The sequence below is a fragment of the Poromitra crassiceps genome (genome assembly GCF_964638095.1).
Source record: "Poromitra crassiceps genome assembly, chromosome: 1".
NCBI lineage: Eukaryota > Metazoa > Chordata > Actinopteri > Beryciformes > Melamphaidae > Poromitra > Poromitra crassiceps.
The window spans coordinates 12,043,504-12,060,606 of record NC_139623.1 but is presented as its reverse complement, the minus strand read 5'-3'; the positions used below and the strand labels follow the sequence as shown (position 1 = coordinate 12,060,606).

Sequence of the window (17,103 nt, the reverse complement as noted above, 5' to 3'; positions counted from 1 at the left end):
AGACTTTGATGCCTTTAATTAGGCAATTAGATCTACAGAGCATAGTCACCATTCATCAAAACATACATAAAGACTGTAAAGGTGCTTATTGCATGCTAAAGTGTCAAGGTCATTTGTTATTCATCAATGTGAAGGCATTTTTAAATGTTATGTCTGTATGTGTTTGTTTGCGCAGCAGTGACAGAGGACCTGCTGGCTGCGGTGAATGCCTACTACCAGCAGAGGAACCTGAGTCTGCAGACAAGATCTCTACTGCTGTCATTCTACAGCAAGCTCTACCTGCAGGAGCAAGGACACACCCACATTGCCAGGTAAACCAAAGTGCTTTTGACATACAAAATACAAAATGCAGGGTTTGACACCTGTCTTTAAGCCTACCTACTGTAACAAGTTGATCAACCAACTAAACTTTCCTGCATTAGCTGTCATTGTGCTTGTGGACATGACGTATTTCAACATTGTATTACAATGTTTACAATGAATACTGTGTTGTCTTTTTGGGTGTAATTCTCCCTCACTGGACTTTCTGTCTGCTAGCTTGGCTTTCTTCTTCCTCCTGTATGAGCAGTAAAAGTTAAATTTCACCCTTGTGGTGTTAAATCATTTCAGCAAAGAAAATAAAAATGAGAAAATAGCACATAGCCTACATTGTCGATTAATCGGTTAACATATAGTTTGATCGATCCTATCCTTAACGATCGATTAATCGATTGTCATTTAACATCCCTATTCCTGACCCGTACTCGCTGTCAGGATGGGGTGAGGTTTCCTGACCCGTACTCGCTGTCAGGATGGGTGTAGGATCCAACTACATTGCGAAAGTTGCAGTGGTTTATACGGCACAAGATGTCTTTTCCCTTATTCCGCGGATCCCTCTGATTTTCTGCCACCACAATTGCCAACAAATTGATCTCTATAATGTAGCCAACACATCAACAGTGACCCAATATGACCTGTAGATGTTGGGGATAGTCTATTTCTCTTTTCTGCTGGTTTAGAATCATCACTGTATTGTTTGCAATGGACTATTGAGCTTTTGCAGAAAATCCAACCAAAAGTCTCCCAAATCCTCCTAATGAACACATGAAGCAGCTTATAGGCGTTACTAGTGTCCTCTAGTAAGAGAGTGGCGTCAGCGGAGGACCAAAATGCGAGACTCATTAGCCAATGAACAGCCAGGAATGGGTCTCGCGCTACTTTTGCATGCTAAAATAAAGCTGATAATGTACAATTTGATTCATTTCAAGGGATGAAAAACCCTTTCAGAGTACAACACTGTCTATTTTTGCTGCAACTCGGCAGTGCTGCTTTTTTTACTCAAGAGTTCCACTTTCTACTTCCTGGAAAAAAACTGGTCCATTGGAGTGAATGGAGATGTCGGAACTCTTCTATTATACGGCTCTGGGCGTTACTGTCATTGGTGGTAGTAGCCATGTTTTAATGCTAGATTTATATAACATGTTTTCAGTTGATTTGACAAATTAATGATCTTCTACATGCAAGATAATTTTCCAAACTCAGGAGTAGCCATGAGATCTGTGGCCTTCTTGAAATGTTGTACCCTAGAGATGATACTTTTATTTCTGCATGTAGTCAGAGCTGACTTGAGGAACCAGTCAGTCTCTTGCAATTTCTACCAGCAAACTGGTCTCTAGTTTGTCAATTCCTTTTTATTTTCAAAGCATTATGATGTCAGCACTGTCAATTAGTCATAAAGGCCATTCTATGAGAAAAACAATTGTTCACGGAGACTTGTGTATGCTTTTAATTGTGCAGCGAGGAATTTGCCATTAGGCCTATACAGGCATAACAAGGTAATTACATGTGATCAAAGCAAAGCATTGTTCAAATAGGAAATGTATTCAGTATCCTCAACATCAGTATTTAGCCCTACAGGGAAATAGAGCAGAACAGTCATGTGACGTATTTTGCCCCGGAAGTAAGTTCCCTATTCATTTTCTCCATAGACATTTCAAAAATCCTTGTATAACGAGTTTTAAGGCTGGAACCAAGCCAAACCTACTGAATCATGAGTGACCATAAAACATTTCACTTGATCCCCCCCCCCCCCGTCTTTATTTTTGTTGTTTTTTATTTAAGTATTTTTCAAAATGTCTACGGAGAAAATGAATGGGAGGATTACACCGGAAGAAGCACCCATATTTCACATAATGCATCATCACATCTAGAAAAAAGGTGGATAGGCTATGTGTTGTTAGCAACATGGCAAATTAAAGTCACATTAAACCGATAACACTAATATAATCTAGAGTTTATTTTTCATGTGAAGTTATGACTGATATGACAGATGGACACTGACACATCAAGAGGCTATTCACTCACTGTCAGTGGAGCAGATCCAAGCTGTACATGTGTGTCAAATCACAGATCAGTCTTGCTTCTCTGGTTCTCAGCTTCAGGGTGAAACAAATATATATGCTCACTAGGGATGTCACAATATATCATCCCACAATATATCGCGATATCAAAACGTGACAATATGTATCGTTGAGATGAAATCTCATATCGCGAGAAAAAGAAGCTGAACATGGTGGCACTGGTCTGCATCTGATTACATGCTCGCTCTCCTTTTCATTGCTTTGTTTGAACAGACGAGGGACGTTACAGACATGGAGGATGAAAATGGTGAAATTACTCAAATTAGCGTGGAGGATGCCCCCTCAACTTACAAATCGATCACAAAAAATATATATATCGTATCGTTATCGTGAACCGAATATCGTGTATCGTATGGTGTCGTGAACTGAGTGTATCGTGACACCCCTAATGCTCACAAATACTGATTGTTCTCTCCTCGGCCATATTATTAGATTGCATGATATTGATTTTTGTTTTACTATATTTATCTTCATTTTGTACTTATTTATTGCATTAGATCAGGGGTTTTCAAAGTCTGAGACTGTGGGCCTCCCCCCAGACAAAGCTTGGAAGAAGATGCCCCCCTTGCTCAATTTCTGGATGCCTATGAGATCATGATTATTTCATTTGGTCACATGGACACTCAACAATTGAGCCAGGATAGCCTGATATTGCTGTTTGACATAATTTCAGACTACACCAAATACATAGAAAAGTGTCTTGTCGTAAGTCCCCCAAACCACTGTATCTCTGAACCACTATCTCTTTAACCAAATCACACACATTTAGGCTATTCTATGTGATCCCTTTTTGATAAGTAATGTAATACTAATAACTAATGTAATGTTTTTTTAAACTTCCATTCACTGAGCCTCCGCTGAAACTGCTTGGAGCATCCATGGGGAGGCCCGCCTCCCACTTTGAAAGCCTCTGCATTAGATAATATTACTATTGTGCAATTGGAGTAACATCCACAGAGTGTGGCCCTGTTTTCTTGTTAGCTAAAAAGCATACATTGGACATGAAACCTTTGATTATATGACTGTAGTTAATTTGCATTTCACCTCAGACAAGATAGGACACTGCTTTCAAGTCTGACATTTACCCAGATGAACAAGATTTCAGCTTTCCGCCAAGGATGCTGCTAGATGATGTCACTAGGTTGACTATCAGAATCAGAATCACTTTTATTGCCACAGTATGCAAGTTACATACAAGGAATCTGTCATAGGCCATGTTCAGACTAGGAGGCCAAATCTGATTTGTGAACTTTAATGACCTATTAATGAGTCTATCCAGATTGGGGGGGGCGGTGTTGTTGGTGAGGTCCTTGGTGGAAGGGGTTTCCGGGACTACAGTACATTACTCAGGACTTTGAACTTTGTGATGAATCAAATTAAACAACCACAATCCAAGTCACAAATACAACCGCATATGCCACCAACACTTAACTAGCCTGTACTCCACTACTGTAAGTACTATACAGTCAACCTAGTGACATCATCTAGTTGGCAAAAAGCTGAAATGTCTTTCAGAAATAATCTTTAGAAATAATCTTTCTAGCAAATCTATGTAAATGTAAGACTTGAAAGCAGTCTTGAAGGTGAAATGCAAATGAACTCGAGTCATATGATCAAATGTTTTGTGTCCTCTTTGAGGTTCAACTAGACCAAATTGCAGTGAATAATAAATAGACAGAAACAACCACCAAAATTATGCCGGATTGTATCACATGTTGGTGAAAAACAACTACCTAACATTAAAAACCCTACTGTAGGTATATCATAGCCACCATCTTCCTCGACACTCTTTGTTCACGTGCACCGCTGTGCGTTGTCCCTCCTTCCTTCTCTGCAGGAGTAAGATGCTGTGTCGCTGGTTAGCAGCTCTCCCTGTGCAGTTGACCCAGCTGGGCCACCGTAACCCTGCTCTGTCTGCCCGACTTATCCTGTCCATCCAGGCTGCCGCTTCTCGAGGCAACAAGGACCTGCTCAACAGCCTACAGACACACGCCTGCAGGCTCTATGGTACACACATGCACGCACGCGCGCGCCGCACACACACACACAGAGGTGTTGGGACAACCTTGTTTTTAATCACCATCATTTATTTTTCTGTTAAATGTGACCATGTAAGCATGCTGATAACCATACTTACATGGCTTATTATCAGATGCAATTACTGCACAGTATCAGTTGACTGCATATGAATTAGGAGAATTCAATTCAAGGGAAATGTACCCAGAGCAAAAGCCCTTTTTCAGATGTTCCCTATTCATAGTATTCTTTGACATCACTATACTTAGTAGGACATTAAAAGGTCATTATAATCAAAGGATAGCCACAATGTGTGAAATGCACCATATTGGTAGAAAAGGCATGTCACATCATGGGAATACTATTCATTTCAAAAGGTCAATCAAAAAAAGAACGGGAAAAAACAGATGTGTAAAATAAACATTCTCAGACAGTAACAGTGCAGAATGCAGCAACACCAATAATGGTCACATTAATACAAAAGACAAGAATGTTACTAGTCCAGCAGAATTGTGAACTACATATACCCAAGTTGCACTGTGTTTTCCCTAGGGGGCAGTATAACTCCATGCTTGCCACCCAGGACAACTTTGTAAAATCGACTTTCAACCAGAGGCGGAAAGCATTGAGTTCTGGAAGCCTGTCCACATCCTTTGGTTGGAGAATGGTCAGACAATTGGGCTGGTGTGACGGTGGGGTGGGATGGGTTACGGTGTAAGGAGGGGGGTCAGCGTCCTGACAGAAACTGCCGCAGAGCCAGCAGTTCACCATCACAAGACTCCTTTTGTCTGAGGGGCGTCTGACATCAGCATGTGCGTCAGAGACCCACAGAACACCACACACACACACACACACACACACACACACACACACACACACACTATTATCTGATCACTCTTTCTCTTTACTAGCCTGAACATGGTCTGCTTTTCATGCTATCTGAATCTATAGAGCTGTAACTCAATGTTATGTCCCTAGGTGGGCAGTGCATTGCCATGTCTATGTAATTACATATGGTGTGTGTGTGTGTCTGCGTGCGTGTGTGTGTGTGTTTGCGCGCGTGTGTGTGCGTGTGTGTGTGTGTGTGTGTGTGTGTGCAGATCCACAGGAAGGAGTTGTAGTACTCTTACCAGCCGAGTCTCAGCAGCGATTGGTGCAGCTGCTGTACTTCCTGCCCAAGATGTCCCAGTCTCTTCTTGCCAATCTGAGCCGCTGCTGCACTGCTGGGCGGATCTCTGCCGGCCTCGCCGCCTCCCTGATTCGCATCGTACACCTGAGGTGAGCCTGAAGACGCACTTTGTAGACGAGTGCGTGCCTCTATGAGTTTGTATAGAGACAGACCTCAGTCTAGACCTGCACAGGCATACATCAACTCACTTTGTATGGAGACAGACCTCTCACTTTGTAGACGATGTGTGCCTCTATGAGTATGGATGGAGACAGACCTGTCACTTTGTAGACGAGTGCGTGCCTCTATGGATCACGGCAATAGATAAGTGATAAACGATTTCTGCTAGCTTAGCAGAATTGTGTTCAGCCACAGCTATGCCATTTTACATGCGATCGGGCTGAATCTTTCAGGAAGTGTAAAGAGCACCCCTGCGGGTGACCTAAGACAGCAGGATTTTTTAATTAGGTAATTAGTAGGGATGCAAAATAATTATCGGACTGATAAATTATCGGCCGATATGGCCATTTTGCGTTATTATTTATTATTCCGATAATGGCCTTTTTCCGATAAATTATCAGCCGATAATCATGCTTTATTTTTGCCTTGGAAGCGGACTATTGTTGTCGCACGCTCATGACATCACAGCTGCGACGCAAACATGGCTGCTGCCAGTTACCACTATGTTTCTGTTTTTCAGTTTCAGATGATCAGAAAACTACTGTAATTTGCAATCCATGTCCCACACAGGTTCCGAGAGGAGGGGAAACCTCTAAGCTGGCATTACATTAAACCAAAGCTGGCGATGATGCAGCGGATATGTTTGTTTTTGTTAGCGAGTGTTCTTGTTAGCATTAGCTCATAGCGCGGCCTACACGTCAGGCTCGTCCGCTTGGCAGACAAACTGCTTGTGACATTTACAGTCCGTGGCTTGTGATCAAACAGCCCCGCAAAAGCACTTCATACTCACAGAGCTGGGGTAAACTTATAGAAACTAATGGAAACCCCTTTACCCGAAATGAAACATCCAGGGATTGTGTATTTAACTCCAAAAACAATTCGCTAACGTTAAGCTAACCGCGCTAGCCGGGAGTCCTATAAGCCAAAGGGACCTTGGAGTTGAGCTAACTAACGCTAGCTGCTGGACAGAGCCATCTAACAGCAGGGCTGCTGGAAGTCACTTTAAGCAGGGGGTGCTGGGAGGAAGGGACTCTCGGTGGGGCCCGCAAGGGCCCAGTCGAAAAAAGAAATTGACGTTTTTTTTTTTACATTTCTTTGCCATATTTAGAGGAATATCTCATATTAAATTAACATTAGGATACTGTTGTGATGTAATTATTCAGTATTTTCTCCTTTTCTCACTCATTCAGAGCAAAGAGGGAGATATATAGCATGATGATAGTATTTTCTCCTTTTCTCACTCATTCAGAGCAAAGAGGGAGATATATAGCATGATGATAATGCTCTATATCTCCCTATTTGCTCTGAATACACCAGTTAACATGACACAGACTTAAAGGAGAATTTCGGTTTTTTACACCACGGTCCTCATTTCCAGCTTAAAATATGATGTTTTACTCACCGAAATATGTTTGGCTTCATTCGGATGCCCACGGAAGATTTTGAGCTCCGAGTAGTCTCCTCAAACAGGCTATAACGAGAGCAGGCGGCCAGTGCGGGGCATGCTGCACGGGAGTGCACGCGCTCTCTAAATGACACTTTTTCTGTCAGATCACGGTTCATTATGGTTGTAAATATAATTATTTAGCTAATAGCTAGAAGCTAAGCTAACAACAACACAGCAGTCAGCGTTGATCTGCCCCGGATGGGGTTACAGTGCGTATCTTCCCCCTCTGTGAAACCTCTTCTTCAGAGAAACCACAGAAGGGGGAAGATACGCACTTCAAGGCGCTGGCCAGCCTGCAGCACACAGTCCATAGGGTTGGACGTGCAGAGAATGTAACATTTACAGTCGATACACTGTACGGGATGGATATTCTGCTAGCATAGCTATCCGTATCTTATGGCAAATTATTAGGGCCTATTACAAAAAAACAAAAAAGGGGGAAAAAATCTTTATCAAAAGAAAGTCCTCGTTTCAAACTTCTGACTTCCAACTCTTCTCAAGTCCAAGTCGAGATACGAGTCCTGAAAATGTGTCCAGCACTCTGACTCGACTACAACACTGACTGACACGTACACACAGACAGTGACTGCAACCTGCAACCATTGGATGGCAGCATTGTGCCTTCAAAGTGAGCCCCTGCTAGTTGATCTGGTTGCTTACCTGCCTCTTGATGACATGTGATGATGACGTGGATGTATTTGATACTCAGCTGCTTGGTGACAATGAAAACTTAGTTTGGTGATGTTCTGTCACACTTCTCCAGCTTTGCATAACCCTGCATCAGTGTGTGTGTGTGTGTGCGTCTGCATACATGTTTGTGTGACCTTTCACTTGTGTCAGTAGGGCAGTGTTATACAAATCTTGAGTGGGGTGCTGCTGCAGCCGTGTGTGTGTGTGTGTGTGTGTGTGTGTGAATGAATGAATGAATGAAAGTTTTATTTACGTGTCAGGACAAATTACATGACCCATCCCACATGGGATTATCAGACACATCAACATACAGTTATTACCATATCGATTCCGGTGCATAAACAATACAAAACCATACAAACACACACACAGCACAGTGTGTGTGTGCACGCGTGTGTGTGTGTGATACAAAGAGCTCTTTGGGAGGTTGGAATGCAGCCTCGTCATGGAACATTGAGAAAATGGTTCTGTCTGGATGTGCCTCCAAGGCTTTTACAAAACACACTTTTATTCACACGCATTTCCTACTGTTGCAGATCTATCCTGGCTTCAGGACAGAGAGGCATTATGTTAAAACCATTCACTGTGTCCCATCCACATCCACACGCACACTGCAACATGCACTGTGTGCCCTCATGCACTCACAACACGCACACTGCAACATGCACTGTGTGCCCTCATGCACTCACAACACGCACACTACAACATGCACTGTGTGCCCTCATGCACTCACAACACGCACACTACAACATGCACTGTGTGCCCTCATGCACTCACAACACGCACACTGCAACATGCACTGTGTGCCCTCATGCACTCACAACACGCACACTACAACATGCACTGTGGGCCCTCATGCACTCACAACACGCACACTACAACATGCACTGTGTGCCCTCATGCACTCACAACACGCACACTACAACATGCACTGTGTGCCCTCATGCACTCACAACACGCACACTACAACATGCACTGTGTGCCCTCATGCACTCACAACACGCACACTACAACATGCACTGTGTGCCCTCATGCACTCACAACACGCACACTACAACATGCACTGTGTGCCCTCATGCACTCACAACACGCACACTACAACATGCACTGTGTGCCCTCATGCACTCACAACACGCACACTACAACATGCACTGTGTGCCCTCATGCACTCACAACACGCACACTACAACATGCACTGTGTGCCCTCATGCACTCACAACACGCACACTGCAACAGATACAAAACACAGTCTCATGAGTATTACCCTGAGCTGCGATAAGGAATAGATAAAGCAGGAAACCGTCATTCCGAAGTTAATGTAAGATGTGTATCTATCTAAAAAGACGTACAATACTGAAAAGTCTCGTCCTTACAGATTCTACAAGCTGGAAAAACTCCTGATATTCAGAAAGGTAGTTGGTTAACTTTTAGGGTTGCCACACTTTTGTGATGAAGCACTTTTCAAGGACAAATTATTTCAAAATTACGGGCCAATAATTCAGAGATGTTCACATGCCGGTATACCAGTCTTTTTAAGTCCTCTCATGCAAATGTGTTTCCAGTCATGCTTGCACATCAAAATAAATCTACACTTCACATACATTCAAAGCAATGTTCAAATCCTCAGCATTTCTTAAGCGCTCTCAAGATCTAGGTGACCAGCACAGTGTGGAGAGTGATACTGTAGATCTAGGTGACCAGCACAGTGTGGAGAGTGATACTGTAGATCTAGGTGACCAGCACAGTGTGGAGAGTGATCTTGTAGATCTAGGTGACCAGCACAGTGTGGAGAGTGATACTGTAGATCTAGGTGACCAGCACAGTGAATGAATGAATGAATAAAGTTTATTTCACGCCACATCACAAAAAACAAACATGCGAAACAAAACAAACATACGATGCTGGCCGAAAAGGTTGGGGCTGAAGCTATAAGCTTGTAAATGCCCTAACCCAGTTCATCTTATAAATTACAAACTTTCCATATGGTCTAATTACAAAAAAACAAACAAATTAACAAAAACAGCAAGCAATTATTTTTTTTCCCCTTTTTTAACACGTTCACTGCCATTGGCGAGTTGACTCGTCAAAAAAAATCTAACGGTTGACTGCCATTGACGAGTCAAGTCGCCAAAAAAAACAAAAAAAAAATTTGACGGTGGGACGTGGATCAACGCCCCCCACGTCTCCTATAAAAATATGGGAGCCACCGAACGTGTACAACCCATTCCACCGACCCACTAAGTGGCGACAGTGCTCTCCAGACTAGAAAAAGCCGAGCCAAAACTGCAGGGGAACACGCGAGGAAACCATTCTCATACTGTAAAATGGATTGGCGAAAACGCTTTCGCTTTCGCGCATTATCGCGCTGGGAGCTGGCGGTGGGGGATTGCAAATTTGCATAATAGATTATGCGTGCAACACACTTTGAAACACCGGCAGAAAGCCCACAATCGCACGCAGCTTCATTCCAGCTGAGCTCACAACCGAAACGACTCATGCAGACTCGCCCAAAGAGCAGCAGCCAGGCAGCACAGACAGGCAGAGCCTCGCTTGTACCGCTGCAGCCACGGAGAGAGGAGAACACACACGGAGGGAGGAGTTTGAAGGAGAGGGGGGTTTCCTGCTGCTATGGAGGAAATTACTGTTCAAAACTATTGTTTAGATGTCTGACGTCTTACGCCAAAAATAAATGGTTAAAGTGACTGTTCTATCGAATTTCACAAAAAGCCATTTATCTCAGCATAAATTTTCAGACGCTGAAACCATGCTGTATTCTACTGCTAATGCCTACATAACTACTAACTCTACAAACTAACTCTTTTAGACAGAGAAAGCACACATTCTATTAGTTCTTTTGAGATAATTTGTGTTCACAAAATCTTAGCAGAAAACAATCCTAGGCTCTTGAAAGATGAGCCAGAATCCTCAAAAAAAAACCTTGGCAGAACCTACCTACAGTATTGAAAAAACGGCTGGCAGTGAATGTGTTAAGCATTTGATCTATACGTCATATATACATTTTTAGCATTTGAACTATACATCATCGAAATACAGTTAACCATCAGTTCTATATTTCTACAGTGTGGAGAGTGATCTTGTAGATCTAGGTGACCAGCACAGTGTGGAGAGTGATCTTGTAGATCTAGGTGACCAGCACAGTGTGGAGAGTGATCTTGTAGATCTAGGTGACCAGCACAGTGTGGAGAGTGATCTTGTAGATCTAGGTGACCAGCACAGTGTGGAGAGTGATACTGTAGATCTAGGTGACCAGCACAGTGTGGAGAGTGATACTGTAGATCTAGGTGACCAGCACAGTGTGGAGAGTGATACTGTAGATCTAGGTGACCAGCACAGTGTGGAGAGTGATACTGTAGATCTAGGTGACCAGCACAGTGTGGAGAGTGATACTGTAGATCTAGGTGACCAGCACAGTGTGGAGAGTGATCTTGTAGATCTAGGTGACCAGCACAGTGTGGAGAGTGATCTTGTAGATCTAGGTGACCAGCACAGTGTGGAGAGTGATCTTGTAGATCTAGGTGACCAGCACAGTGTGGAGAGTCATACTGTAGATCTAGGTGACCAGCACACAGAGAGTTCCCCAAACCTTTGAGTAGCCAGTCAGATTGAAAAAGTAGCCGGATCATGTCCGCTGCGTTTTCCGGTGGTCCTTTTCCCAATTAATAAACAAACCTCAAATATGTATCCATGAGTGTGACAATTGAAATAATACAAATAAACATTCTTATAAAGGCCCAATGCTCTATTTAATTATAAATAAAACAATATCCATATTGCAAAACACAAACAGGCAATGTATATTTTTAAGAACAAAGAAAATACTAATAACTATGTTTCCCACAGGATTTGGAGAGATTGTGGTGGGTATACCCTGCTTGGACCCTCTTGGGGGGTTCGGGGGGCCATGCCCCCTGTAAGAAAAATTTGTAAATTTTAAACTAAAATGCATTAATCTGGTTCACTTTGAGAACCAATTTAAGAGGCTAGATCAGGGGTGGGCATTTTTCATGGGGGGCCACATGAGAAACCCAGGTTGTTGCCGGGGGCCGAACAAATATTGTCATGCCGTAACCCAGGAACTTTGATGATAGAGAGGACCACAAAAAAATGTCCTCGCCACCAGAGGGGCAGATTTTGCTGACGGTTGGGGGCCGAACGGCGGCTGGCGCAGAAAGATTTGGGGCATTTGAAGTCAGGTTTAGAGGAATAACTCATTTTAAATTAACAGTTGTGATGTCATTATTCAGTCTTAAACACCAATATTTGATCCTTTTCTCACTCACTCCTATGTCACCACTTGCTCTCCCTGCAGGGCTTGAAATTAGCTTTTTTTTTTGTTCAAAGTTTTTTATTCGTTTTCTGTATATCATACAAAATACAAAATACAGATTTAAATACACTTGACACTTTTAAACAAAAACCCATCCCACGAGAACCCCTAGCCTATTACACCACATACATCATGTCATACATCATGTCATACATCGCAGTATATCAGTACACAAAGACACATAAAAGAAAGAGAAAAAACAACAACAACAAAACAAAACAGATGAATGAAAATAAATATGGACGAGGGGGGGGGTAAATCTATACATTTGAAATGCTTGAAGCGTCAATTTTCTCTACCTGGTCCAGGACTGGCTGCCAGATGGTATAAAAGTCGAGAGCACAACCCCTTGTAGCGTATCAGATTTTTTCTAGGGTTAGATGATACATAAGATCTCTGACCCAGTGATTGAAAGTTGGAGGAAACTTGTCTTTCCATTTAAGGAGTACAAGTCTTCTAGCCAGAAGTGTACCAAACGCTATCATCTTTTTACTGCATTGGTTGAGGGAGAGATCATGCGGGACCACACCAAAGATTGCAATTATGGCAAGAGGTTCAATGGATATTTCCAGTATATCAGAATTCTTTTTAAATATGGAATGCCAAAAATCTACTTATTTTGGGCAAAGCCAAAACATATGTGATAAAGTGGCTGGGGTTGTTTGACAGCGATCACAATTAGGATCAATGTTTGGTGTAAATTTGGCCAATCTCGCCCTGGACTGAAATGAGCTTTTTTGACCACCTGCCAATATGGCTGCTAGAAGTTACCAGTCAATTAGAATTTCCACTAGCCAAAATGTTTTTCTTGAAATAAACCAGAATATGAGTGAGTTAATTTAAGCATAAGTATCAGTAAGTGGCCCGGGATTCTCAAAGCCTGTGTTGAGGGTCACACGAACAAAAATGCACTCTTGAAGCTAAATAAATCCAAGACCAACAAGTTAATTATTTACATTTTTTACTTCAATGTAGAACAGTCATTTCTTACACATGAGATTACTTTTAGCCTTTTAGTCATAAAGATTATTGAAAGATATTCCATATTCCAGACTGAAATGTTATAACAGAAGTGGAGTATTGGCCACTTGGCCGGGTATCTTGTATGTTGCGTTCAGGTGCACTGTAATTTTTTTTTTTACAGTGTATAAAGTAACCGGTAGGCCAGAGGCCAGTAGGCGGAGAAATTGCCGGCTACCGGGGCTTGGGGAACTCCCTGAGCACAGTGTGGAGAGTCATACTGTGTGCCAAGGACCGGTAGATACATGGGAAAAAAAGTTGCGGACCGGTTGTCAATTTTAATGGTTTTAGTTACATATATATTTACTCACCAGGTGGCGACAAAGGGTAAATAACAGCCTTTTGTGTTGTACTGTATGTAGCCTACAGTATTTATGTTTTTGTTTCAACTACAAACATAAATAAACGTCAACTTGAAACTATGTTTTAACTACCACACACAGCCTATAATATTATAGCCTATGTTTATAAAAAAAAAAAAAATTGGACCGGGCTCGCGGCCCGGTACCAAATGCGTTGCGGCCCGGTACCGGTCCACGGCCCGGTGGTTGGGGACCACTGCTGTAGATAACTGTAGATAAGATAAGAAAATGTATCCAGCTTGGCCCAGCAATTTTGAGGTGACGGCGCGCACAAGGCTCAAACTCAGAGATGCCGGTTGGCTAAATTCAAGCACTTTTAAATGCATACTGCAAGTTGATGCGTTTGCGTGTGATGTTGTTCAGGTCGTCTCTGAGTGGCTGGTCGGTGGGCAGCCAGGACGCGGCCCTGCAGGATGTGGACCACATCAGCTTCCTGTTCTCCACGCTGACGGGCTTCTCGAGTGACGAGCTGGCCACCCTGCAGGAGGCCGGCCAAGACAGCGCCCTGCCCCCCTCACCGCTCTCCCCCCTCAGCCTCTACCCCACCCCCCTGGAGCAGTTCACACACCACTGGGACGTGGTGGAGGTCAGTATCACTGCACGCTCCGTCCAACACACACCTACTGTAGCAATGACTGAAAAACCCCCGACCACCCGGCAGTTGGACAGCGGCGTGGCGATGAATTTGCGAGAAGTAGGAGGTGAGAAAAGTGGAAGTAAGAGACATTATGTTCAGAAAAGTGGTGATATTCTGGACACGGTGCTGCTCTTTCAGTTCCCCTGGTCTCTCTTATTCTTATATAGAGCTCAGAGGGGCGAGCTTTATCGTGGCAGTCGGGCTGAGAGGGGGAACCTTTATCGCATCGCACAGGTTGGAGATGCGTGGTTATCGGGCAGAGCAGCGGCTATGCACAAATGCTAATGAGAGCCCATGGCATGATGGGAGTGTGACATTTCTGCACAGAAATTACCGTTAACGTAACTGTGCCCTGGGGCGTGTGTGTGTGTGTGTGTGTGCGCGCGCGCGCGTGTGTGTGTGTGTGTGTGTGCATGTGTGTGTGTGTATAATCACTAATTCAGCTCCTCAATTAAGGCCTCAGATCCTGCCTCTCTCATCTTCCTGTCTGAGTCAATCACAGCCAAGTGGCAGGAAGGAGGAGGGGAGGGGCCATCGGGCAGCAGGGGGGACGGCATTAAGGGACGGACTGTGTCAACTCGGATTCAACTAATGACACGGGATTGTTTTTAATCCAACATGTTCCGACACACATTTCAACACTACACATACACACACATACACACACTTCAATTTGATCAAAACTAATGAGAAATGTGATTTTGATTTGAAATGGATGAGGAAAAGTTTAGCCTTTTTAAAAGTCGACGGTGTGACCGATGGCCTCGCCTTAAAACCCATCTCGTCTCCATCTAGGCAAGAGAGACATTCAGAGATCAGGTGGCTTACGGATTATTTTGTGGTAATAAAGCAGTGCTTCATGGGCCATTGAAACAGGTTATAGGAACACTGTGCTATGTTTTTCCACATGAGTTTTTAGCATGCCACAACACTCTGTTGTTGGTGCACAGCAGCAGTGTGGTTTGTCTGATGAATGCCAGTTGAAGGTGACTGAGGTGGCTCTCATTCATTTGCTCCTCAATTGTCTCCCAGTAATATCATTACTGCTGTTGGATTTCTCCCTCCTGCTATTGTTTTGGCTCATAAAACATTGTTTAGAAAGATTGTCCAATTTTCCCAGGGAGCACCTCACCTGCCATTAGCTGATCTGTCTCTGCAGGGAGCACCTCACCTGCCATTAGCTGATATGTCTCTGGACACTGTCACCTCTGGAAATGGAGGGCGTTGGGAAGTGGGGTTTGGGTCGAGGTCTCTGTTGCGCCATTATGCAAATATGAACCCCCTTGAATGTTGATAAGAGCCCGCGCTCGCTCTGTTTGTCTGCTTTATGTGTTTAATGTGCTTTATGCGATGCAGAATCTGCTCATTCTAATGCTTGTGGGCTCCAGGAAGAAACCCCAATCATCACATCTACAATTGCCATCAGGAATAGTGTGTTGCTCCCTCTATGCCATTTTAGAAACATGTTGTATTCCAGACTTGAAAGATCTCAACAAAAACGCCTCCAGTTCTCCCAGATGAATGCACAAAGCATCCGTTGTATAAAGGCTGTGGTCACATTGCATTGCTACAATAAGAATGCTCTATTGTGGGTGTCTGGGTAGTGTAGAGGTAATGAAGGAATCTTCAATACAAGAAATCATGTCTAAATGTACATCTTTAAGATAATTGAAGAGAAAAGCATGTCTGTTTTAAGACTGGTTGGAACTTGGTACAATATAGCTTGCATCCTCTTCTAACTGAGCCTATGAAATGAATGATGCTGATTGAACTGTGTTTCATCCATAGGAGGTCTGCCACAGTCTGGAAACTCTGGGCTCACAGGCTCAGTGCTTCGACATTTTGCAAAATGGCATTTGCAAATACCTGGTGAGAAACGTATTTCATTAAGGGGGAAAATATTGAAGATTTCTCAGTCTTAAATTGATCTGTTCCATTTCTTTGCTCCATTCCTTGAATTGCTTTTCTGCCTTTATTGGATGATGTTGAATTGACCGTGTGTGTGTGTGTGTGTGTGTGTGTGTGTGTGTGTGTGTGTGTGTGTGTGTGTGTGTGTGTGTGTGTGTGTGTGTGTGTGTGTGTGTGTGTGTGTGTGTGTGTGTGTGTGTGTGTGTGTGTGTGTGTGTTTCAGACCAGGTTAGGGGTGGTGCCAGACAGTATGGGGGCGGGGCTACTGAGAGCAGTGGCCAGACTCTTGGACCTGTCCGTCCTGCCCAGCGAGGCGGTGTTGCGCTTCCTGTGTCAGTGCTGCCTCAGCCTGCTGGCTCTGCTCGTCACTCTGGAGCAGGAGGCTCCCTCTGATACCAACCACAAGAGGTGTGTTATTACTGAACCATTGAGACCCCTCACTGATCTCTGTAGACAAATGTTTGTGTTTTTCCTCCTCCAAAGGGTCAGCTACAAACCAGCACCCATGGAACTGCTAAGAAGCATTCAGTGTCTTGCTAATCTCCGGTTCAAGGACAGTTTTCCTAGTCGCTACTACACCACCTTCTGCCCAAGTGTTAGTGTAGGCTCAACATTTAAAGGTACAGTGTAGTAGGGATGTCACGATACTGGAATTTCTACTTCGATACCGATACCCAGGAAAATATCGATACTCGATACCATTTTCAATACCACGGGAAGGGGGGGTGACGACACATCAAGAGGCATAAAAATAAATTTAGACAGATGGACGGACAGACACAGCACAGCTCAGTGGCCTTGTGGTCTGAGTGTCCGCCCTGAGACTGGGAGGTTGTGAGTTCGATCCCCGGCCGAGTCATACCAAAGACTATAAAAATGGGACCCATTGCCTCCCTGCTTGGCACTCAGCATCAAAGGGTTGGAATTG

At 43.6% G+C, this 17,103-nt stretch overlaps 1 protein-coding gene across 1 annotated transcript in view; it reads left to right on the top strand.

The window, feature by feature from the left end:
• The window catches only part of tex10 (testis expressed 10), a 28,966-nt gene that overhangs the window by 6,132 nt on the left and 5,731 nt on the right, over positions 1 to 17,103 (top strand). Inside the window, exons 9-14 of the mRNA XM_083637377.1 lie at positions 176 to 311; positions 4,237 to 4,406; positions 5,516 to 5,693; positions 13,994 to 14,216; positions 16,056 to 16,136; positions 16,399 to 16,583. Coding sequence (XP_083493503.1) covers positions 176 to 311; positions 4,237 to 4,406; positions 5,516 to 5,693; positions 13,994 to 14,216; positions 16,056 to 16,136; positions 16,399 to 16,583 — 973 coding nt within the window. The remainder of the gene's footprint in view (positions 1 to 175; positions 312 to 4,236; positions 4,407 to 5,515; positions 5,694 to 13,993; positions 14,217 to 16,055; positions 16,137 to 16,398; positions 16,584 to 17,103) is intronic.